Source organism: Verticillium dahliae, genomic scaffold (assembly GCF_000150675.1).
Source record: "Verticillium dahliae VdLs.17 supercont1.19 genomic scaffold, whole genome shotgun sequence".
NCBI classification, from domain to species: Eukaryota; Fungi; Ascomycota; class Sordariomycetes; order Glomerellales; family Plectosphaerellaceae; genus Verticillium; species Verticillium dahliae.
In genome coordinates this window covers 26,887-50,616 of record NW_009276939.1, presented here as the reverse complement: position 1 = coordinate 50,616, position 23,730 = coordinate 26,887, and the positions used below count along the sequence as shown (strand labels likewise).

Genomic DNA, 23,730 nt, shown 5'->3' with positions numbered 1-23,730 from the left:
CCAGTTGCGGGAGTACAGCAGCAAGCCAAGCCCGAAATGGACATGAGGGGTGTTGGAATTGCGGTCATGTTTCGAGGGAACCATTTCTCCATCAAAAGCCTCTTCGGAACATGGTATATTGTCTTGCAGTCCTATGACGACGCAGGTGTCGCCTCGGTAGCAGGGGCCGGCGCTTCAGCGACACCGGCATCCTTGGCACCCTTTTCTTGGGCCTTGGCCGCCTTCTTCGCATCAATTTGCCTCTGTTTCTCCAGCTTCTTGAGCTGGTTCTTCGTCAGCTTTCCATCTCCCTCACCCTCGGCCTTGCCTTCGCCATCGGCTCTAGGCCTAACAGCCAGGTCGGCGAGGGCCTCTGAGCCGCGCCAGACCAAGGGACGGCGAGCCATGAACTGTGCGACAGTCTCATCGGTCACCTTCGCCCTCCTCTCCTGGAAGCCCGTGCAGAATTTGGACAACTCCTCGGCACACCTGGCTATCGTTAGTGGTGCAAAATTCTTTGAGGAGCGGGCAGCCCTTACCTCTTCTTGATCTCGCCGGTCATCATCTTGCCCGACCTGTAGTCCTTCTCAATTTGAGCCAGCTCCTCGTCATCCTATGACCTGTCAGTGGGTGTGAAGAGCGTAGGAGAGTGAACCCGTACCTCAAGGAAGAATCGAAGATATTGATAGCTGACATCGACATCGGGGTTGGCTCCCAGCGCACGTTGCTCTTCCGCCGTCTCGCGTCCGCCGCTGTAAGCGTACTTGTTCATCTTGGACAGGACCTGCTTGGGTGTGTCGAACATGAAGATGGCAGAGGATGCGACAGATGCCGACATCTTGGAGCCAGGTCCCTGCAGGGCGTCGAGGAACCGAGAATGGATGAGCGAGGGCTTCGCGTACTTCAGGCCCTGGCTGATGTCTCTGGTCAAGCGGAAGTAGGGGTCTTCTGAGTATTAGCATGAGGTCTCACATGTGGCTGCTTGAGTGGCGAAGCCCATCAACAGAGGAAGTGCGGGTCAAAGAACAGGCAGATATGGGTGAGGAGTGACGCAAACATAGCGACGAAGATCATTCAAAAGGACTCACCTTGGTCAATAGCACAGGGAATGAGGCAACTGGATTGCGTTAGTAGCTGCATTAACATCAAACAGGACACCATGCTGGTCAGGGTTCGTACGGAATCTGGCTGGAGCGGGCTTCATCTGTGCCGAAGATGTGTGGAAATGACGGGGCGAAGGAGGCTGAGGCCTGAATGGCGGCAAAGTGGACCTGCGCACCGTTAGTGAGACTCGGCAGCAACACCTGTGTTCCCTTACTTTGCCGATAGAGGAGCTGCCATCGAAGCCAAAAGCCGCATTGGCAGTGTTGACAGTGATCCTCTTGGACACCTTGGAAATGGTCTCGTAGAACTTGCCGCCAACGTAGTCGTAGTCGTTGAAGAGGAATGTCCTGAACACCGGTCAGTATGACTTCAATGGTCGGTCCACCGACTGGTACAGCACGAACCTGTCAGGGCTGAAGCCAATGGCCAAGATATCCTTGGCGTTGGATTTGGTGTATTGCTTCACTTCCTCGACGCTTTTGCTGGTTAGCCCAGTTCGGCGGCAACAGGTGTACGGCTGGCAACGTACGTTCGCTTCTCGGAGAAGAGGAACTTTTCATCTTTGGCAGCGTGTTAGTCCAGAAACGGAAGCGCAGCTACACATGTCTGTGCGTTGGTGTAGGTCAAGCCGCAAAACGTACCATCCGTCATCATGATCTGCAAGATGTCAGTCGTGCCATGGGAATCGCATGTCCAGTCTCAACATACCACAAGCGGCGCATCCAGTACATCCGACAGCCACTTGGTGAGCGTGAAGGGACTGATACGTTAGTCATCAGCTTTCACCTCGCTTACAAGTCTACACGAAACTCACATGACGTGTCCAATGTGCATCGAGTCAGAAGAGGGACCACGGCCTGTACGCAAACTGCATCAGCACATGATTCTACTTTATGTTGACCACCATTGCCCAGTATTGTTGGCGTACCAGTGTAGATGAAGAAGGGAAGCTTCTTCTCGTATCGGTCGAGAATCAGGTCGAGGTCGCGGTGGGAGAAAACAACGCCTCGTCGGAGGAGGTGGTGCGGCTTGACGCCGACGACACGTTCGAAACGCTCGAGCATGGCCTCGTCGATGAGCTTGGTGCCAAACTCGTCCACGAGTTTCTGTACTACACGTCAGCCGTCTCGATCGGATCGTGTAGGACGGTGAAAGTAGTACCCTGTAGTCAATGGCCTGAATCTTGCCATCTTCGCCGACCTGGACAGATCAGCCCTCGTTCACCACCTTGTCGAGCCAGCGGCCTAGGCGGATGGCCGATTGCCCGCTCCATGGCCTGGCACAGAACACTCACAGCACCAGAAACATTCCAGGGGTCGATCTTCTGCTGCGAGGAGTCGGCAGAAGCCTCACCGACGGCGGCGGGCGGGACCTCCTGGGCGGGAGCTTCGGGGGCGGCAGACATGGTGATGGTCGCAACGCGGGGTCGATACTCGTGCGCGTTGGCGGGGTGCTCGGAGGTCGTAAGCGACAAAAGTCGTGTCAATGCTGCCAGACACTTGGTCGTTACTGAACGTCTGAGCAAAAAGGCCTGCTAGAGCTCGCTCCGAAAGCAGTCAGGACAGGAGGTACGGTGGACACGTCGCGGACTTTCAAGATCGCGGAGGAGAGGTCCGAATTTCTGGCCGCATTCGTGAGTCAACGGCAGGGTGATGCGAAGTGGCAGGAACAACCCCGCGGCTGACTAAGGAGCTTTCGGTCAGGAGTCGATTACCCCGCCCTCACCGAGTTCTCGCAGTCAGAATGTTGGGAGCTATGATGTCGTGGATTGTCTGTTCGCCGAGAACAGAGTAAGGAATACAGCCTTTCTTCGAGCCAATCTAGAATGGACGCTTCTGTTATCATTTTTCGAGCTCGCAAGTTTGTCGGGCTTCGCATCGACGAATCCCGTCGAAGACCCTTTCGATCAGTCCTCAATCTGAAGCTTGCCAGCACAATCCTCGCCACACGCAACGCCATGACCTGCATTGTACAGCTAACTGTGAACAGAACGACTATCAGCGGCCTTTAATGTCGCCAATGTATGTTACGTCAAACGTGGCATGCTGTCGCCAATGCGGATGGCTGTCAAGCTCACGCCTCCATCAGCAAAATGAGACGCTGAGCTGCCATCTTCATCAACTCGGATGATTTTCCATGGCTCAAAAAGTCGTCATCAGCTTGGGATAGTCATCCGCACTCGCTCTCAGGTCCTTGAAAATAGCCTCCGAGTCACTGTCACCCAGATGCTTCATGCGATCGACATCGTCATCCTCCAGATCCTTCAGCACCTCCTCTGCCTCCTCCTTGCCATTCTTCTGGTCCTTCTGCTGCGGCTCAACGGCCTTCTCGATACCGCTGGACTCGCCAATGAGCAGGATCTGCGCGTTGGGGTAGTCAAAGTGCGCCGGTTTCGAGGGTAGCCAGCGACGGCCCTGGAACTCGTCTTGGATCCTGCAATCGGTGTCAGCAAGAAAATCGCGGTATCGGAGCAAGCAGAGACTGACTCCTTTGAGAAGCCCGGCCCCTCGGGCAACTGCGTGTTGGCGGGCGAAGGTTGCTCGGGGTTCTTGGTGCTCAAGATGAAGCTGCCCTGTGCCTTGACACCCAGGTCCTTCTGTACCTCCCCCAACTCGCCAGGCAGGGTGATCATGTACGCCAGATGGCTATCGCGCCCGGTGCTGGTGATCACATACACGCCCTCGGCGGCCGGCGTGGCGGGAGGCGTCGTGCTCGTCCCCTGCGTCTTGGTCACGTTCTCTGCGCCTTGCAGGAAGGTCTCCTTCAGCTCCTTGAAGCTCGCGCCCGACTTTTCGACAAACACCATGAATCGGTCCTTTCCGCTCTGAGGGAGGACCTTCTTCGGCAACGCGAGCAGACGGCTATTGCCCGCGTCGCCGATGGGGCCCTCGCCGAGACGGGCATCCCGGGCGAGAGGTCGCAGGATGAAGTAGCTGCGAGCAATGTCGTTGACCTGCTCAGGCTCATCAATGTTGACACGCGCGCGGATGAAGAAGTAGATGAGACCCTTTTCGAGGATGCTAGAGGGGACGTCGGGGTCTTCGTGGGGCTTCTCGGCGGTGTCGCTTTTGCTGGTGGGCTTGGCATCGACCTTGCTGTCGCTTTCCTCGTCCTTACTGTCGCCCATTTCCGTGTCGTTGTTATTCTTGGTCTGTTCATCGGCTTCATCGTCTCGTGACCGGTCTGTTGTGGTTGTGGGCTTGGACTCGCCACTCTTGCCAAAGCTTTCTTCAATTGTCGTCTGTTTCCCATCGTCGGACTCATCTCTCTTCACGCGCTTTGCGTCGGGCGAGGCTCCAGTGTCCTGGTTGTCAATGACATGCTTCTCGCCGGCAGCAGCATCACCGTGAGCGCCATCAGCCTTGGCACGGGCGTCGTCAGATCGTGTCGCGACCATCTTGATGATTGAATTCTGTAGATCTCGAATATTGACTGAATGCTGGAGACGAGAAGATGAATGTCTCGTAACCGAAGAAGAGAAGGTAAAATGTTGGTTTCCAAAACAGCTCGAGCGAATGGTGATGTCATCTCAGCCTTCTACATCATCCACCCTCCGAGCGCGCGGGCCCGTTCCCATGGCAAACGCGTCCTTCGCGTCGCGTTGCTTTTTTTTTTCTTTCCTTTTCTGTTTTTCCGGCCCAGTCAGCCGTTGAGTCTCTCCGTGACATAGACCAAGACGCCGAGCGACGCGTTCATGAGCGGCAGGCGGAACTTTAGGCCGCTCTTGGCCCGGCCCCAGGCGCCGGCGCCGGTCCAGAAGAGGACGAGCCCGAGCGTCGGCAGGCTGCCGCGCGTCGACGGCCAGGCCAGCATGGCGGCGGTCAGGAGATACCAGGCGCCGACGTAGCGCATGTGCTTGGGAATGTCGTCTCTGAAGGGCACGACGGGGTAGAGTTTCGCTGCCGAGAGCTGCGTCTTCCGATAGGTTCGCGCGTGGAGGGTCGGGAGTGCGTCGCTCAATCGGGCCACGGCTGCGATGGTGAAGTGGAGAGAGAGGACGATGGCCGGGAGAGCGGCGAAAAGAGACAACATCGTGGATGGGTTGTGGATGGGAGGCCAGAGGGCCATGGCCAGCGCTTCTGGTCGAAGGAATGGTCAGGAGGTCGGAGATGATGCTTATCTCTTGTCTTGTCTGGTCTGAGCGCGTAGGTGAACTTTGTCCTACGGTACGGTATTGCGTTACATGCCGACGTCATTGACGCGAACTCGGCAGCGATTGGTCGTGTCTCATTCACTACTGCCTTTTCGCGATGCTCGCAAACGACGCAGAACTCGGGAGCCGACGCGTCGGGATGTGACGCATCGTTTTTTCGGTCTCTGGAGTTCTGCGCCATAATTACATGCCGTAGGGTTCGATCACAACGAGGCATCATGAAGAGGGACTTCCCTCATGTCAGAAGGCGACGACTGTTCAATTGTCCAAAATGTCGGTGCAGAAACATCATGAACAAAACTGGATCGCTCGTTAATGACGTTCATCGGCAGGCTACCATCATCTGACATTGGCAAGCCCGACATGGTGCGATGCTCAAGAAACCCAAACCACGGCACCTGGTTGGTGGAGACAGGAAGGGTGCAATGCCTCAACAGGTCGAGAGAGGTCAGCTTCTCTAGACATCATCTCCGACGTTGCATCCGAAAAGACCAATGCCGTGAATCCCCCACTCGTACACCGCACAAACGTTTTCCATGGCTGCCTATGAACCCCGAAATGCCTTAGGGTGGTCGTGCGTCAAGATGGCCTTGACTGCCACATCTGCAAGATCCTTATGGACTGCTTCAAATGCTGTGCTGAAGAGCCCTAGGAGAGTCAAGCTCGGCCTTATGAGCCAGCTCCTGCCCCCAAGGCGCAACAAATACAATGCTCTCCTCGAAATTTCCAGAGGCAGAGTGAGCCAAAAGGACATCTTTCTGCTGGGGAAAAGCCACTCAATTCGATCGTGATTGTGTTGATCCCGTGTTTACATCGAAGAGGATGACGACGAGCCTATTTCACTGACGAGAACATGCGACTCTTCAGAGAGAAGTCGGTCCCGGGCCATGCTGGCCTTGTCTTGTGAACTTGATCTGAAGTGGATCATTACCCATCTCTTAAAAGCTTGAATGGAGAAGTGCCAAGACTGCTCGGCAGCCGGGAGCCTCAGACGGGTGCGTCCAGCCTGGCTTGTCGATGTGGAAAGAAGTGTCTGGTCCCGGGCAAACAGTGCAACTCGATCGTATCTCTGGCACTGTCAATCCAAAGGTGGGTCGAGCGGTTCCACAGGGACGCGACCGTTGGCAACGGCATATGATATGCGGCTGCTCTGTCTGATAACGGTCACCTATCGCCTTGCAAGCGGTCATCTTGAGATGTCGGCATGAGAGATGCTGGGATTGAAGGATGTATTCTCGATGTTTGGCTGGGTACCTGCATATATGTAGGCAGGTAGGTAGGTAGTCGTACGCATTTCCTCGTCATGGATGGGGCTTGTGAACGATAAAACATCTGCCGCAACACTCCTGGAGCCAAGGACGAACAATCAATGCAGAAGGTACTTTGCGTTCCTTAGGTACCTTAGGTAGGTAAGTAGTCAAGATTAATGATACAGTGCTCCATCATCAAGCAAAAACACAAAAATACTAACGACGCCTGCAGGATTCGAACCTGCGCGTGCGAACACAATGCCTAATCTATCGAACGTCGGAGGACACTCATCAATAGCAGGGCATCGCCTTAACCACTCGGCCAAAGCGCCGTTGAGTGAGGGGCGTAGGTGTGCGGAGACATCATGACCCCGCATAAGGAGAGGTGGTACGTCAACTGGCCTGCGTCATGCCGGTGGTTCGCGGCAACTTCTCCATGGGCGGTATTGCAACAGCGGTGTAAAATTCCTTCGTAACTTATGGTATCCCATGAGGATGGTTGAAAATGACGGAGGCGGGGGATGATGGCTTTACAAAAAGCTGCAAGTGAAGTAAGAAAATTTGTCTCAAGATCTGGTGCCAAGTCCAGGAATTACAGTGTGGACCAGTCTTCAAGATCACGTGCCATCAGCTGAGTCCCCACCTCTCACTGACTCAGCACCCGGACGCGGAGGTTCACGGCGGCTGTCGTCATACCACCCCACTACAGCTTAACCCTCAACCACAGTCGTTACCATCGTGAGATTTACCCTCACCCCACCCTCCCTTCCCCATGTTCCGCCTCGTGCGTCCATCTTTCTTCTGCCCTCAAGCAACAATTACCAACAAGATACCCCTTCCCTTCCTTCCCCGGCTTCACTTTGCTCCCGAAGCAGCCTCAACAGCAGCCCGCACCATGTCCACCCTGTCCCCCGTCGAGTCCGCCAAAAAGGCCGCCGCCGCCCGCGCCGTGTCCGAACACCTGCAGCCCAGCCACCGCTACGTCGGCATCGGATCCGGTAGCACAGTCGTCTACGTCGTCGACGCCATCGCCGCCAAGGGCCCCTCGTTCTGGGGCGAGATGACCTTCTTCCCCACCGGCAGCCAGAGCAAGGGCCTCATCCGGGCCGCCGGCCTGCGCCTCTGCAACCTCGACGACAGGCCCCTGGAGAGCGGCAAGCCCGTGACGCTGGACGTCGCGTTCGACGGCGCCGACGAGGTCGACGCCGAGCTCAACTGCATCAAGGGCGGCGGCGCCTGTCTGCTGCAGGAGAAGCTCGTCGCCATCGCCGCCAAGAAGTTTGTCGTCGTCGCCGACTACCGCAAGCTCTCGAAGAACCTGCTCACGCAGTGGAAGGCTATCCCCATCGAGGTCCTGCCCATGGCGGCGCCCGATGTCCTGAACCAGCTCGTGGCGCTTGGCTCGACCGGGCCCCTTGTTCGCCCCGGTGTCCCTGGCAAGGCCGGCGAGGTCGTGACGGACAACGGCATGTGGATCATTGACGCGCCGTTTGCGCCGCTGAAGCTGCTGAGCGAGGGCGCCGGTGCGGAGCGTGCCGCTGACGGCTCGTGGGGCGTCAAGGCGCTGGCGGACGAGATTGTCAAGATTCCTGGTGTTGTCGAGGTCGGCATCTTTTTTGGTCTCGACGGCAGCGAGGCGGCCAAGGTGGGCAAGTTTGGACTGGCCCAAAAGCCTGTGGCGGCGTACTTTGGCATGGAAGATGGTAGCGTCAAGGTGACAAACGCGGCGGGGTCGGGGTAGGCTTGCTTTAAAAGTTTCAAAATAATAGAGGTCGTGTGATGAGTGTCAAAGACTTTCATCAATGGATATTGTAGATCCGTGTCGTTTATGCTAGTTGCACGATGCGTGATTCTCTGTACTGTTGCCGTCATGAAGGCGTTGGTAGCCTTCATGAAAGTTGATATACATATTCTCTGTCAATTGAGATGAGACAGTATGCTTTTGACAGTTCCCTGACCGTGCTTATCATCTCCTCCATAAGGAAGGAACAAAACAATCCGTGTCACTTTCGTTATTCAATAGCTGCAACATTGCCAGTCAAACAATATGCAAGTCCGTTCCTTCCAGTTCTCAATACAATACTGTTCTTAACCGTCGGCTGTCTGATCTATTCTTATTCTTGAATTCCCCAGTGCTCTGTTCTTCCTCTCTTTAACCTTTCTTCAGAAGGAACCTCATCGTCCGAAAGTCCGACTACTACTTCATCTTCAACATAAGCAGTCCGATCTCAAGACCAAAGATGAAAACCTCAACGTCCAAGGTCGCAGCCCTCGTCTGCTTCCTTCTCCTCAGCTCTGCAATGGCCTCAATGGCGGCTTGGTCTACAGACATGGGAGACCAGCTTGTCCTCCAGTCTCCCACTTCCCACCTTTTGTACCACAGCAGCTGCAACACCTCCACCGATCTCGTCTTCCCAGTCAACGACCCTTTCATCTTGGAGACCGAGTTTCCCCCCAAAGAACACGGCAGCCTGGCCGGCGTCGGCTGGTTCGACGCCGTCACAACATGGGTCCTTCCTCCAACGCAGCTCGTCTCTCGAGAGTATGACTGACTCTCTCTCTAGGCTTGTCTCTGGTATCAAGACTCCTCAAACAACCTCGTGTACGCTCGCTACGAGTGCAACGCCACCAGCGGCGCCTACGCGCTTCACAACTCAGAGATCATCTCGACAGCTCTTCCCGATAGCATTGCGCTCCATAATCGTACGGCGCTCAGTGCCGTCCTCCTTGGCGCCGAGGAGGGCATTCGAGTCTACGCCCACGATGAGGAAAGAAGGATCCATGAACTTTCGTTCCATAACCCAACGGGCTGGCTTTATGGTGGATCGGTGGCAGACCAGCCGGGAAACGGGCTTGCGCTGGCATCTGCTGCGTCGGCCGAAAAGGAGGTCACCGTCATTGTGCCGGGCGAGCAAGGCATTCAAGTGCTCCATAAGGACATCAAAGACACTGTTTGGGACAGGTGTAAGTGTGAACGCAATCAACCCCTTAAATCACGCCGCTGACAGTGTCCATCAGCAACCACTTCGATATCTGGCGAGATGGCTTCATTCCCATCCAACAATCTCCACTCCCTAGCCCTCACAACCGACGAGGAAGGATCATCCTCCCTCTTCTACATCGGAACCGACGCAAGGCTCCATCACCTCCTCTCCCCACCCAACAGCCCAGAAACCTGGGTCCCACAGCCCACCCAGCCCCGCGACCTCTGGCCAAAGGCACACACCCCCTCCGTCCCCCTAACCATAACCTCCCGCCGCGGAGCTCGCGTCTTCACACTCTACTACCAGGCCTCCCCCACGGAGATCGCCTCCGCAACCTTCAACGGAGAAACCTGGTCCACGACCCTCCTCCCCCTCCTCCCGCCCCCGGAGATAAGCCCCTTCCTAACCCCCGATCCCACCACCCCGCGCACCGAGCCCCCGCAGCCCAGAGACGTCAAGGCCCCCCTCTCAAAACCAGCCCTTATAGCCCTGTGCACGATCCTGCCCGTCGTCGTCGTGCTAGCCCTCTGCGCAGCGTGCCTCTTCACACACCGCAGGCGCCAGGCAGCCGCGAGGCACGGCCCCCGCCGCGCGCCGTCGAGAACGAGGCCGCGCTCAACGGATCTGGCGTTCCGACACGTCAGGCCGTACAGCGAGTTTGGCGAGCTGAGCTGGGAGGATGGCGTGAGCGAGGATACGACTACCGCCAGCCCGTGGCGGAGGAAGAGGGGGTGGACGTGTTGATGAATCGGGCGCTCTACTCGGCAAGATTGAGGGTTCACCCATGAGGTCGGCACACGCATTGGGTCAGCTGACTTCATTCTGGGAGAGCAGTTTCGGGAATCTGCGGCTGCGAAATGTATGACAAGTTGTGAAGAACGAGACGTGGCTACATCCTGCTTGTGAGGAATATGGGCGGTTGGACCTCGACGTAAATTACTTGGCTAGTTAACAAACAGAATACATTGCGTAAAAAAGTCACACGTCTATGACTACTGCACTCGATGGAACCGGTGTAGATGATAATCATTTGGTATCGAATTAACATCTATAGGACGTTTCAATCGACATATTGTCATCGTCAACACAAGGTATTATTTCTAGTCATTACGCAGAATAAGAGATGCAGACATGCTGCTCAAGCAACCAGCCACCAACGCCATCTATGCCACTATTTCCTTCACTCTCGGTCCCAGACCTGATCCTCCAGCTATCCATTATCCATATCAAAGACTCCCCACAGACCGCAACGTCTAAGCCGCACCGCCAGCAGACAGTGTGGTAGTGTCGAGCTTCTTCCACCTGGACCCAAGACTCGCCACAAAGGCCACACCCGCGCCGGCAATAACAAGCGCAAACGTCACACGAAGACCGTCCATGTAAGCCTCGATGACAAGCGGGACGACTTCTGTGGGGAAGGCGTTGCGGATCTCAGTCGCGCCAGTCAAGATAACTTGCTCTTGGGAAATCTGGGGAGCTGTATCGCGAAGGGTCTTGAGGATGGTTTGGAGGAAACCAGCCTGAGCACCGGCAACGTAGAAGGCACCGCCGATAATCTGGAAGACTGGTTGGTGTTAGCAGAGATGGCCATGTCGAAGCTGTCAGCGCCACAGGAGAAACTTACAGAGCAGAATGGCCGTCTTGGAGGCGAGGTCTTCGGGGGTCGAGGTTCCCTGGACGGCAATCATCGGAATCTGGAACGAGGCGCCCCAGGACAAGCCAGCGAGGGCCTGGTAGCCGATCCACTCGCCGCTGCCGCTACCAATGTCGAGCGTGTAAATCAGGCCAGCCGCCACGGTAGAGACGGCAGCGGATACGACGAGGATGGGTGTGTAGTGCCCATACATGGTGATCGAGATGCCCGAACTAACGGTAGCGATGGTGACACCGATGATGAGAGGCAGATTGCGCACACCGGATTGCGTGGGGGATTGGTTGTCGACCGACTGGAAGTAGATGGGCAGATAGTAGATCAGGGTGAAGTAGGCGCCAGCGTAGAAGAACATGTAAATGCTGGAGATGTAAAGCGTGCGGTCTTTGATGAGGCGCGGGGCAATCATGGAGCGCTCGCCTTGGTACCATTGAAGTACACCAAACGCAATGGCCATGAGGACGAAACCGACAATGAGGCCAATGACGACGGAAGAGTCCCAAGCATGTTCAACGCCGCCGTACTGGAAGGCGAGCAGGAAAGAGATGGTGGCAGCCATGATGAGGGCAGTGCCAAGGGGATCCATCTGCAGAATCTTCTCCTTCAGAGGTGCCTCGACGGGAATGGCGTGAGGAGGTGTCTGGAACCAGAACAGAATGATGGCAGCAGAGACGGCACCCTAGTCAAGTCAGTCTGGGGAGTCGGAATGAGGTTCAGGGACTGGGGCAACGCACGATGGGCAGGTTGATGTAGAAGCACCAACGCCAAGTGACGTGGTCGGAAAAGACGCCACCAACGATGGGGCCGATGACCGAGGCAATACCGTACGAAGCACCGATAGCACCAGTGTATGCGGGGCGTTTGGCCGGAGGAGCGGCGAATCCGATAATGGTGTAGGCTCCGGAACCGATACCTGCGGCACCAACACCGGCAATAGCACGGCCGACGATGAGAGCGACGGAGGTCGGGGCGACGGCACAGATAAGCGAACCCACTTCGAAGATGGCGATCGAGATGAGGAAGCTAATCTTCAGCGGGAAGTACTTGTACGCCTTGCCCCCTGAGAAAGAACCACTTATCAGCACGGTGATCTCAAGGTGGACCAGTCTCGGGAAGTCAGTCACTTACAGGTTGACTGGAAGGCGGCCACGGTCATGAAGAAGGCGGCGCCGTACCACGACACTTCGTCCAAGCGCTTAAATTCGTCGGTAATCTTAGGGATGGCTGTGCCGACGATGGTCATGTCGAGAGCAACAAGAAAGATGCTAAGCATGAGGGCGACAAAGACGAAAGTCAAGCGCATGCCTGTAGGGTACTGGAGTTCTTCGGCCGGTGCGGCGTCCTCGATACCCTTGTCTGGCTGCGTCTGCGTCTGTGCCTCTTCATCGACGTCGGTGGTCGAGCCATACTCCTTCTTGGCCTCTTCATACGCCGATGGTGTCACGGAAGGGGACCTCTCGGGTTCCTTCTCAGGGTTGCCCCCTAGGTTACTGGCGGTCAGAGACATGACGAGGAAGCCCCTTGGTGTTTGTTGATGGGTTGGGTGAGGTCAAGTCAGGGCTGATGTGGTGTCGTGCTACCGTGATAAGGTTGGTAGTGAGCAAGGACCCGCGATGTAAGTGTGTGAGAGGCTTGAAGGAAGGGATGGGCCGTGTAAGATGGCTTCGGGGCGTGCCTTATGTAGCACTGCCTTTCCACTGCGATGAAGAAAGAATCTTACCAAGACGACCATGACGGTCTGCCTCACATCATCTCTGCATACTTGCTGCCTCAGTTCCGCAAGGGCAGGGGGTCCGCCTGGTCTGTTTCTGCCCATGGCTGCTCTGTCCCTCCTGCGCAGCCAGTTCTCGCCCGGGCTTAGAACCGAGACCGAGAGTCTCGAGGTGACCAATGCACGTGTTCGGAGACATCTTTCGTAATGCCGGCTCCACGGAGATTCGGGCGGACAGGGATAGAGAGGGTGATTCATCTGGCCGGGTAGGGGTGGTGGTACATGTGTGCCATGCTTTGCCTGGAAATGGCCAGACCAGGCGACCTGTGTCCAGCGGCAGAATTGCGCACGACGACGAGGTACATTGTTGGGTACGTACCGTACCTCACAGCTCATACGAGGGCAGCAAGCGGCTAGGCACCAACATGCCTATTGGTAATCGGTGGGCGGGGTGTCAGGATGTCATGGTAGCCGGTAAGTCCTACGAGAAAAGGTGAGAATCCCTCCCTTGTTGAGCTGCAGCACGGTGGCCCAATCCGGGCATCGATGTGGTGAGATGATCCGCTGGTGGGTTTTGCCCGTTGTCCAAGGGGGGCTGCCTTGTGGATGGCGAGATGAGATGAGCAATCCAGAGTCCTCGTGCTTTGCGGGGCCTCAAGTCGGCCTGCGCCTTGGCTACCTAGCGCCCTGTCTGCGGACAAAGTGTGTGGCTCATGCCCACGTCCGTTGCCCTGTGGCCAGTTCCATTGGCCTTTGACTTGGAGGGAGGCTTGGGAGGGTGGTGGAGTTTGCAGATGCTGGCCTTGCGGATGCTGGCTTGCGGACTTTGGATGGCGTTAGCGCGCTCGAAGGGTACCGCCCGTGGAGTTATGGGTTTTCTCCGTGGGTGGGTTTCTTCCGACAATGGGTTTCTACCGATGGATGGGATTTGGCCCTTTTTGAGGGTGTGTGTGTTGGTACAGCTGAGCTGCCGGGCTTAACCAAACTCCAGGCATCATTCGTGGTCTCGGGCGCGTCTAGCAGCCCGTGTCTCTCATCAGTTCGCAACTTGGTCGCTGTGACGTAGGCGATCGTCTACAGAGCTGCCGACGATGATGTTTTGTTCAAAGAGCCAAGGCGACGAGGTGTTGAGCTCATCGGAGGCATTTGCACAGCTCAAACGGAGACTTACGGAGAATGGATCCGCTCTATCCTGCCTTTTCACTGCATCGCATCATCGCACCATCGCACCCCAACGCTGAGGCCAACCGCCAAGATAGCATGCGAAGGGGTACACTGTGGCGGTTGACAGACGACCTCGGAAGTAGGCAGAAAGAACAATGGAATGCGAAGTGAAGATGCAAGGGCAAGCCCCCGAATCGCCGCGGAGTTTGGGCGCAGAGGAAATTTGTCAGATGGGCGCGATCAACATCAACCAAGACAAAAGTACCTCGCCCAACGCCAGACGCCAAACGCCCCCCAGCACCCAGAATTCAGAGGAACAAAAGCTCGGAGGTGGAGATGATGCTACGGACTACTGTACCGTAGCAGCAGCGCGACTGAAACATGGATTGGCAAAAGTAACGGCCGCCTCGCATGAGCGCCAATAGGCATCGGGTGTGCGCGTCAGATCCGCAGCATGCCAGAATGGAGAGCGGCCAGCAGCCATTCACGTCGTCGCCGTCGCACGACGGCCGTGGCATCAGCAGATTCGTCCGTTCGCGTCGGTCGTTGCTGTCTGTCAGCATACGAGCGGTGGGAAAGCTGATCTGCGTCGAGACAGAAACCTTATCTGCTGGGATCTGTCGCGCCAGCGCGCCAGCGGGACTGCTTCTGACCTGGGGCTTGTTGCTGGCGCTTTTGAGATTAGGCGGACAGGGAGCAGGAATCCGAATCCGCGCAAGGGCCGTATTCCCAGACGAAAGGGTGTCGAGATTGGTCTGACGTGATCATCTATGAGCGAGCAAGCTAGCATGTGATTAGCGACGTGGGTTCGGGAGGTCCGGGTCCCTCACTCCTGGTCAGATATGAACCGCCGGGTTCTTGACCTCCATCTTCCTAGATTCAGGCTGTCCGTCGTCCGGCTGGGGTCACCAAAAACACGAGGATGGATGCAATCCCGAGCTGGAAGAAGTCGATAGAATGGCGAACAAGCGGTGTCTCTCTGCATTGCCTGAAGGAGCGAGCCCTGAGACGGCTGCCTACGAAAATGTTGATTATTGATCAACTTCATGTGGAGCGCACTGTACCTACACATGTGTGGCCGATGCGCATCCAATGATAGTTGCAGGGACGAGATCAATACACTGTGTAAGCCTGCACTTTCCTTGCCAACATCATCATAGCCACTGCCTGCCATCAATGACAACACCACCTTCCTTGAATAGGTACCTAAGGTAGGTGGTTCCTGCTACCTTTTCCTCGTAGACCCGGCTTTGTCATCATGATTCCTACTACGAGCTGACACAGCCTTGCAAACTGCATCTTGGATGACTCCTCTCCCCCTTGTTCTATACAGCTTTCTACCACTGCACGATAACACCGGGAACATTCTAACCGGATGCTCAAATGCCAGCACCTCCGCCCTCCTCGTCCTCGACACCCTTCCACGCAGGCACTAGCAACGTCTGCGGCGCCCTCACCTTGATCTGCTGGTTGACCCAGGCTTCCATCCTTGACAAGCTCCGCTTTCCCTCCACTACCGCATCGTAGAACCCTTGATACCACATGGCCTGGCTGACTGGCACCAGCGCCGTCAAGCCACCATCGATGTGAGCCAGATAGACATGAAGCGCCTGTAGTGTCTCCATCACCTCGTACGGGCTGCGCTGCGAGTCTCGACTCGGGAACAGTGCGTCTCTCAGCTTCTCCGCTTTCTTGCTGCCGCGCTGGCTGTCCTCGCCAAGTTCGCGGATATACGTCTCGAATCGACGCCGCATACCCTCGGCAATGCGGCGGAGGACGCGCAGCCCTGCTTCGATTTCAAGATCGTGCACGAGATCAGGAATCAGGTCTCCATAGATCTCGGAGAGGTGTTTAATGCTTTCGTAGGCTTCACCAAGCCATTCTTCCAGTTGTCGCTTGCGCATGGAGTCTTCAGCAGCCATGGAGGTATGAGCCGACTTGTTTGATGCTTCGACCTCCGCTGCAGACTGAGGCTCGGGAACGTTAATTATTCCAGTGTCAGTCACCTTTTCGATACGAACGGCACCAGCTTTAAAAGTCGGCTGTTTCGAGATAGGGTCCCATCGCTCTGCGTCCGTTAGCGCTGTTCAGAGCATGAACACACCAGGTCACGCCTTACCAACTGTGAGCTCGTTCGCAGCCCGCGCCCGTCCGTCTTTGCCATCCCAGTATCCAAAATGAAATGGCAGGAACACCTGTCCGACCTTGGTACCGCCGACCCTAGCCCGTACCTCGACTGCACCCCTCCGTGACCTGACGATTACCATATCTCCCGTCTGAATATCCAGCTCTTCAGCATCTTCAGAGGCGATGCGCGCTTCAGGCTCGGGACAAGCCTTTTGCAGCGACTTGGCGCGACCAGTCTTTGTGCGCGTGTGGAAGTGGAACACGTTCCTCCCGGTTGACAATCGGAAGGGGTATGTTTCGTCTGTACCCTCCATCGGCTCGAAATAGTGGCACGACTTAAGAATGGCGCGCCCAGCAGGATTCATACCGGAATACGCTTCCTTCGAGTACGGCGCGCCAGTCTCCAAGTCGTGTCCGAAACTCTCGCAGACGTCAAGGTCAGTGAAAAACTTGCCGTCGGTAAAGAGACGTTCCGTTCCAGTAGGATTCGCCTCGTTACACGGCCACTGAAGTCCAGAGCCGCCGCTAAGCTTCTCATAAGACAGGCCGCTGTAGTCGCAAGGTCGACCCTTTGACACCCTTTTCCACGCCTCGAACACATCCGCCGCGTCTTTGAACGGAAAGAGGCTCTTTCCGTCTTTATCCTGGAAGCCCATTCTCCTGCCGTAATCCATGAAGATATCAAGATCACTCTTGGCCTCCCCGGGCGGCTCAACAGCCTTGTGGGAGAGATGCACCGTCCGGTCAACGTTTGTAAAACATCCCGTCTTTTCGCCCCATTGCGCCGCCGGCAGAACGACATCGGCGACCGCAGCTGTTTCCGTCAGGTATATGTCCTGACACACAACCAAAAGGCTCGAACTGGTTAAGATCTTCCTGACGCGGGGCAGATTTGGCAGGCTGACCAGGGGATTCGTTCCCGAGATCCACAACATCCTAACCGAGCCATCCTCCATAAAGTTCAACAGGTTCTGCACATGGGTCGGTTCGTTCCAGTGGGGGACCTGGATATGTTCGATGTTCCACAGCCTTGCGAGTTCCTCCATGTGGTCTGGGTTGAGGTGGTTGCGAAACCCGGGGAATTCGCCGTCGCAGCCTGCCTCGCGGTTGTTTTGTGCAGTCGGCTGGCCGTTCATTTGCAAGACGCCGCTACCGGGTTTCCCGATCAGCCCACGGAGGAGATTGATGTTGTTGATCTGGCAGGCGCTTGCCGTGGCTTGATTGGACTGATAGACTCCCTGCAATGCCGTCGAAAGTAGGCTCTTGGTTTTTCCGAGAATCTCGGCGGCTTTCTGTAGGTCCTTGACAGGAACACCTGTGATTCTTTCGACGATTTCAGGTGTGTAGTCCTTTACCGTCTGTTCGAGATCCTCGAAACCGATAACGTGCTTTCCGAGCCAGTCTTGGTTGTACCACTTGTTCTTGAACATCAAATGCTGAATTCCGTTGAGAAGAGCCATATTCGTCCCGATCCTGGGCGACAAGTGAACCGTGGCTCTCCTCGCCGTCTCCGACAGCCGCGGGTCGACGACAATGAGCTGTGGGGGATCTGGCCCTTCAAGCCTGTCTAGCACCCTGCTCCACAGCACCGTCTGCGTCGCAGCCATATTGTGGCCGACGAAGAAAAGACAGTCTGTGTAGTCGATATCAGTATACGACCCAGGCTGCCCATCTGACCCGAAGGACTCTCGCATCGACGCAGCTGCCGTAGCTGTGCACAGACGCGTGTTGCCGTCCCTGCTTCTCCATTAGTTGTCATCCACACATGGGACAGGGTTCGCTTTACATGTGAAGCGTATGCAGTCCTGCCTTTCCTACCAAAGCCAGGGCATAGTATTCCTCGAGGAACAGCTGCCCGCTCGTATAGAAGGCTATACTGTGACTGGTGAGTCTCTCCATCAGCGATTTGGAGCGCTCGACAATGAGGCCCATGGCCTCGTCCCACGTGGCGCGTTCCAGCTTTCCGTTCCGCCGAATCAGGGGGTGCTGCAAGCGATCAGGGCTGTTGATGCCCTTCCACCTGGTGACAAGGTCAGCTGCTGCACCCATACATAGACTTTGAGCACGCTCACCCGTGAAGCCCCTTGGGCCCGAGCCTCCCCTTGTTCACCCGATCCGACGCCCTGCCCCGAACGCCGACGACCTTGCCGTCCTTGACGCCAATGTCGAGACCGCACCCGTTGCTGCAGAGGACGCACGCGCTCTGCACCCACTTCTCCGGCTCCTCGTCATAGGCGTGGTCGACGCGAGTCGGCCACTCGTGCTTGTACGGCGTCCGGGGGCCGTAAATGTCCTCTATGCAGTCTCGGCCGCAGTGGGCCGGCGGTTCGCCGAAGTTTCGTGAGCCTGATGGCATGGTTGGTTCCGGTTCCAGTTCGATGCGACTCTGAGGGACGAATGGCTGAGAGTGAATACTGAGGGCTTGGACACACAAATTTTTTGAGCAATAACGCGACTGCTATTGGAAAGCAGCGACGCTTCGGTGCCCCGGACTTATGATGCGACACTGACGAGCTGGTGCGTCATGGTCCGGGCCGGTTTTGTGGGGCCAATTGTAGCTTCTCCGGAACGCTCGATTGAAGGTCTTGAGGGCTGACGTGTAGCCGTCTGGGATCACGGTGTTGTTGAAAGGGAATTCTTGTCCCGCCGGAATAATATCAGCAGCTTTCATAATGACGGCCAGCCCGGCCCAGACCAGTCGGTCCATCAAAGCAGTGATCCTCGCCGGAGGCAAGTCATCGAGACTCGGTCGGCCAAAACACCTGCTCCAAACGCCACAACAGACGCCATTGTATCATCATCAGCTTCAACTCATCCGATCCGTCCTGCCAAGTTGCCAGATATTCATCTCGCTCGCCCAGGAGTCGCAGCAAGACGAGATGCTCTCCAGCCTGGAAGTCATCAACAGGAAAGACGCATCTTTGTCGAACAGATGTGGTGCTCAAGACAATTCTATATTCATTCTCATGGATCAGTCACCCAATGGGACCGATGTCTCTTCTGGCCCTGCCTCTGGGCTCGTTGCGGCTCATGCATACGATCCAGAGGCTTCCTGGCTAGTGGTGGCCTGCGACTATCCACTCGTCCCGGCAGAAGCTCTTCAGAAGCTGCTGCATGGTCCCGATCATCCTGTCAAGTGCTTCAAATCCTCTGAAGGCTTCTGTGAGCCGCTGCTCGGGTTATGGTCCCCGGAAGCGTTGCGCACGCTCACACAAAGAGTTGCAGACGGGAGACTGAGCCCTTCGGCAGTAGTCAAAGAGGTTGGAGGTCACATGTTGGAAGTGCCACAGGGTTTTGACTGTTGGGTTGCGAATGTCAATACAGCGGAAGAATGGGCGCAAGTCCTGCAAAGGTGGGACGACATTGGTTTATATGAAGTACAGATCTCCGGGTTCGACAAGAGTAATTGATTACACGGACGATCTGACAACCACTATCATGTACTGAGAATGTTGAACTCTTTGAAAGGATAACATGCAACATCAAGCTCCTCTTCATCCAATATTTCCCCTTCATTAAGCTGTATCCAGCAATTAGCATCGAGATAGGGTGCAACTTTAGCTGGGCTTTGCTCCTTGCTCATTTCCACGAGGAAGCCCCCATCAGGCGTCTGTTTTATCTTCCCATGCTTGAATAATGTACGAGACCCCGTGCCGTCTGGCATTTTGCCGAGATGACCTTGCTCTAGCCGTCGAGGGAGAAGTTTTGCGATTATCGGCTTTTCGGGGGGCTTGCCAAGGAGGCATTTGATAAAAGGTCGCACAAGGAACTGGAACGTTGCCGCAGCTGCCCCTGGATTTCCAGGCAGGCCGAAGATAGGCACGCTGTGAGCTCCTCGCGAAGGGATTGTTCCAAATAACACCGGATGACCAGGTCGGATCCGTAGCCCATGAAACTCGATGGCAGCGCCGAGGCGGCGCAATGACGGTAATAGGAAGTCGAATTTCCCAACTGATACGCCGCCGGTCGTGATCAAAAGGTCGAAGTCCTCACTTTCGGCCGCTCGCTGAAGTTGTGTTGCCATTTCACGGGCATCGTCCGGAAATGTTCCGAGAAACGAGACGTGTGCCCCAGCCTCCGCCAAAGCCGCGGTGAGGTACGGGCCGTTGGCATCTGGAACGTGGCCAGGGCCTGTTGTCGCGATCTCTTTTCCAGAAGACCAGAGTCCGACGCGAGGTTTCTTCCAGACCAAAATCTCCGTCACTCCTATTGAAGCCAAGACCAAGATGTGCTGTGGTTGGACCGTCATCCCAGGCGAAAGAAGTGCAGCGCCATCCTTGATATCGTCACCTGCAACACGTCTGTGTTCCCCGGCAGCGACCGGTCTTGTGAGCTTGATCATCCTACCGCGGGCATTTTTGGCGTCCGTCACGGTTGACGTTTCTTCGGTCTTGATGCACGCGTCCATGTGATAGCCTGAGATAGGTTTGGTTGGAAAGATTCCGCCAGTCATAATCTCAAGGCACGGTAGAGTCGAAGAATCAATGTGAGACTCGTGAAGTCCTGGGTCATCTCCTGCAGCTATCGTGCCGCAGACCTCCAAAACCACCGGGTGGTCGATTGAGGCATTCCTTGTGACACTTGATGGCACCACATATCCATCCATAGCCGATGTGTCGTACTTTGGTGTGGCAACAAGGCTGTTAAGAGTCTTGGCTACAACATTGCCGACGGCTTCCTGGAGGGGAATACATTGCGTTCGCGAGTTTTCTGCTGTCAGTGCGGCCACTTCATTGACCCTGCCTAGTGCTACTTCGTAGGAGACCATGATGGATGATACGAAAGGGTCGCATTAGGAAAGCTGAATGTGGCTCGACTCACAATATGGCGATCCGTGTTCCGCTCCGTCGTGCAGTCATGGCTTTTTCGGCGATTCTTCCTCGGCAGATTTCGTCTCAATCGTTAGGTATCGAATCCATTGCGTGACGTCAATATTCGCTCACACGATACTGATGAGCAACTCCACCTTTCACGAACAGGCAGGCTCGGTATGCCTTCGATAGACCTGTTAGTCATGTATCGATGGAATTGTTCGATCCACCCGATTCCTCCTGGTCTCCTAGGGAAACGAAAGAACAAGTACTTAGTATTCTGCGTTGTACGCAGTAACCAGGCTGCCAAGACACAGCTGAACTTTGATTGTCTGTGATACGCCAACCAAAGCAGACTTCGGTGAGGAATTCGGCACAAAGTATACCCGGGGTAAGTATAAGTATTAGGAGGTTAGTCTTCCGTATTTGGCTAGTTCTCTTCCGCTATTCTAATATCGCACTAAGTCCTTAACCGTACTAACGCCCGCGCTACTACTATATAGCTCGCTATAGCATAGCATAACCTAGTTATTATAGAGGCTATAAGCCGCTCGTTCTTTTAGCTACTCGCTACGTTTAAGGTAGTAGCCGAGATATAGCCCTAGGCCCACATTACGCCCGCGCTATCGTATGCGCTAAGGAGAAGGCCGAGTAGTACGCTACGGAGCGCGCTGTTAGTATTAACGACGATAAAATTAATAAGGAGGAGGATAAGCAAGAAGAAGAGGAAGTAGGGAGGAGGTAATAGCTTCCATAGCTATAGCTAGTATTATAGCCCTAGCCCCTATTCCTACGGGTAGTTATTCTATAGAGTAGGCAGAGCGTACTATATACGCTTAGGAGTGTATCGCTACCTCCCTCGCTACCCTGGTTATAAGTCTCTATATACCCTTTCTCTATAATAGCTTATTAACTTGATCTATAATAATATTATCGTTAATTATTAAGGTCTACGCCTTCGAGTATTACTTTATTTTATTATTATATATTAAGTTAATAGCCTCTAGGCCTAAATTAAATTCATTTTTATTATATTCTATAAATCTTTAATCTATTATTTACAATCTTCTATTAAATTATCGCTAATATTTCCGCTAATTCCTAAGAGGGCGTTACTATGTAGAACCCAGGGTAATTCCACCAACGTAACACCACGGAATCTGGGTCTTAGGTAGGCTAATGACTATCGTGATAGCTTCATTACTAACCAAACAAGTCAAATATTTGCAAATAGGACCAAACAACCAAATCCGTCGAATTCGGCGGACTAAACAACCGAATCCGACACCCATATTTGACTTGTTCGGTCGGGGTGCAGCGCTGGAGCTCACCATTTGAATAAATGAGGAGAAGTGTTAGCATAATAGTACTACTTCACAAATGAGTTAGTATCGGATTTTCATTTCACCATGAGACGCATCATACTGTCATGAATGGTTAGTCAATCTACGCACCTGAGCGAGCTCACTATCTGAACAAGTAAGGAAAAACGTTTACATAGTAGAACTAATCTATAAATGAGTTAGTTAGTATTGGGTTTCTATTTCACTATAAGATCCGTTATGCTGTCATGAAATGGTTGGCAAGAAAACGCACAGCTTCGCGAAGAGGTAGAGATGATCAAGCATGCGAGGCCAAACTCAAGGAGGACATAATCGAGCTGGAGAGACCGAACCGGTATTGAAGACACGGTGTTCGAATTATATTTTAACCAAGTCCTCGCTGGCACGAGCTTGTACCTCGGGACTATCCCTTTCCTGACCGAGCACAAGATCTAAGCCACATATCCCATCACCTCCGTGGGGTTCGACCTGGTGGTTCTTTCGTGCTGATCGAATCTTCGTTTAGAACCAAATCTCGCATGAACTATCCCTCAAATGGATTCGCTTTTAATCATGAAAACCACATCACACACATGTCCATCGCAGTCTCTCTCACCTGGCAGCCTCTGAGACGACCTCGGGCGACAGCTTGCCATCGACACGCCCACCCTCCTCATCCGACCCGGCCACGCTCCCCGCAGGCCCCTTTTCGTAGCCGTACTCGACAATCTCGGGGTGGCGCCTCTCCCAGAACAGCAGGCCGAGCTGCACGAGGACGGTGAGGCCCGTAAAGGCGGTGACGAGGGGGAAGCCGACGGGGTAGCGGGGCGCGTCGGCGACGCGCCAGGCGCGCAGCGGAATGGTGGCGTGGCCGACGTAGACAATGGTGACGGTGGCGGCGACGATGATGGCGCGGGCCTCGGGCTCGCGGCGCAGGATCTCGGCGAACCAGGCCATGAGCGAGGAGGAGCCGGCGTTGGTGGCGTAGGTGAGGAAGTAGAAGCTCAGGACGACGCGGTCGTCGGGCGGCCAGGCGCAGAGCACGGCGAGGAAGAGGCCGTGGAAGGGCGGCGCTGCCGATGCTGACCTGCCAGCGCCAGTGCTTCCAGTCGGAGAGGGCGTTGAGGCCGACGGTCGTGACGATCTGCAGGGCGTAGCCCCCGAGCGGCAGCACGTTGACCTGGTAGACGCTGTAGCGGCGCGACCCGTCGGCGTTGGTCAGCGACTCGAGGTACAGGACAAAGTAGGCGTTGGCGCGGTGCGCCCAGGCGTTGAGGGCAAAGGCGAAGAGGAAGAAGTAGGTGACGGGGTGGACGACGATCTGGCGGAGCTTGCGGCGCAGGGCCGCCGGGCGCAGCATCGAGGACGTCTTGGCGCCGAATGAGGCCATGCGGTCGCGGGCGAGGACGCGCTCGGCGGGCGAGAGCCAGAGGGCGCGCGTGATGGCCGGGCTGTCGGGGATCGTGAAGAAGGG

At 55.4% G+C, this 23,730-nt stretch overlaps 9 protein-coding genes and 1 non-coding gene across 10 annotated transcripts in view; 2 read left to right on the top strand and 8 right to left on the bottom strand.

Annotated features, from left to right (window-relative positions):
• Positions 1-131: 131 nt before the first annotated feature.
• VDAG_08066 (tryptophanyl-tRNA synthetase) lies at positions 132-2,628 on the bottom strand (the record flags this gene model as incomplete). Its single annotated transcript, XM_009657443.1, has 12 exons — positions 2,378-2,628; positions 2,245-2,283; positions 2,012-2,189; positions 1,898-1,940; positions 1,792-1,843; positions 1,725-1,740; positions 1,613-1,643; positions 1,298-1,430; positions 1,159-1,229; positions 1,068-1,096; positions 641-924; positions 132-554 (listed from the first exon to the last, which is right to left on the bottom strand). Exons 1-12 carry the CDS (start codon positions 2,486-2,488, stop codon positions 132-134), a joined length of 1,410 nt encoding a protein of 469 aa, XP_009655738.1. The 5' UTR covers positions 2,489-2,628.
• Positions 2,629-3,224: 596 nt separating this feature from the next.
• VDAG_08065 (uncharacterized protein) lies at positions 3,225-4,480 on the bottom strand (the record flags this gene model as incomplete). The annotated part of the gene is made up of 2 exons (XM_009657442.1): positions 3,225-3,516; positions 3,570-4,480. 2 exons carry the CDS (start codon positions 4,478-4,480, stop codon positions 3,225-3,227), a joined length of 1,203 nt encoding a protein of 400 aa, XP_009655737.1.
• Positions 4,481-4,725: 245 nt separating this feature from the next.
• On the bottom strand, positions 4,726-5,115 carry VDAG_08064 (uncharacterized protein; the record flags this gene model as incomplete). Its single annotated transcript, XM_009657441.1, has 1 exon — positions 4,726-5,115. One exon carries the CDS (start codon positions 5,113-5,115, stop codon positions 4,726-4,728), a length of 390 nt encoding a protein of 129 aa, XP_009655736.1.
• A 1,591-nt stretch (positions 5,116-6,706) lies between these two features.
• Positions 6,707-6,818, bottom strand: VDAG_20220. Its single transcript has one exon. It is a non-coding gene; the product is annotated as a tRNA-Ser (tRNA).
• Positions 6,819-7,381: 563 nt separating this feature from the next.
• On the top strand, positions 7,382-8,227 carry VDAG_08063 (ribose-5-phosphate isomerase; the record flags this gene model as incomplete). Its single annotated transcript, XM_009657440.1, has 1 exon — positions 7,382-8,227. The coding sequence occupies one exon, from the start codon at positions 7,382-7,384 to the stop codon at positions 8,225-8,227; it is 846 nt and encodes a 281-aa protein (XP_009655735.1).
• A 499-nt stretch (positions 8,228-8,726) lies between these two features.
• On the top strand, positions 8,727-10,214 carry VDAG_08062 (uncharacterized protein; the record flags this gene model as incomplete). Its single annotated transcript, XM_009657439.1, has 3 exons — positions 8,727-8,996; positions 9,051-9,450; positions 9,505-10,214. 3 exons carry the CDS (start codon positions 8,727-8,729, stop codon positions 10,212-10,214), a joined length of 1,380 nt encoding a protein of 459 aa, XP_009655734.1.
• A 509-nt stretch (positions 10,215-10,723) lies between these two features.
• VDAG_08061 (SGE1 protein) lies at positions 10,724-12,628 on the bottom strand (the record flags this gene model as incomplete). Its single annotated transcript, XM_009657438.1, has 4 exons — positions 10,724-11,034; positions 11,095-11,800; positions 11,856-12,181; positions 12,250-12,628. 4 exons carry the CDS (start codon positions 12,626-12,628, stop codon positions 10,724-10,726), a joined length of 1,722 nt encoding a protein of 573 aa, XP_009655733.1.
• Positions 12,629-15,375: 2,747 nt separating this feature from the next.
• VDAG_08060 (nitrate reductase) lies at positions 15,376-18,479 on the bottom strand (the record flags this gene model as incomplete). Its single annotated transcript, XM_009657437.1, has 4 exons — positions 15,376-16,064; positions 16,116-17,860; positions 17,910-18,143; positions 18,196-18,479. 4 exons carry the CDS (start codon positions 18,477-18,479, stop codon positions 15,376-15,378), a joined length of 2,952 nt encoding a protein of 983 aa, XP_009655732.1.
• A 1,080-nt stretch (positions 18,480-19,559) lies between these two features.
• Positions 19,560-20,963, bottom strand: VDAG_08059 (molybdopterin biosynthesis protein moeA; the record flags this gene model as incomplete). Its single annotated transcript, XM_009657436.1, has 1 exon — positions 19,560-20,963. The coding sequence occupies exon 1, from the start codon at positions 20,889-20,891 to the stop codon at positions 19,560-19,562; it is 1,332 nt and encodes a 443-aa protein (XP_009655731.1). The 5' UTR covers positions 20,892-20,963.
• Positions 20,964-22,049: 1,086 nt separating this feature from the next.
• VDAG_08058 (pantothenate transporter FEN2) overlaps positions 22,050-23,730 on the bottom strand; it is a gene marked incomplete at both ends in the record, with an annotated part of 2,434 nt that continues 753 nt past the window's right edge. Inside the window, 4 exons of the mRNA XM_009657435.1 lie at positions 22,050-22,110; positions 22,389-22,445; positions 22,873-23,400; positions 23,462-23,707. Of these exons, the coding sequence (XP_009655730.1) occupies positions 22,050-22,110; positions 22,389-22,445; positions 22,873-23,400; positions 23,462-23,707 (892 nt within the window). The remainder of the gene's footprint in view (positions 22,111-22,388; positions 22,446-22,872; positions 23,401-23,461; positions 23,708-23,730) is intronic.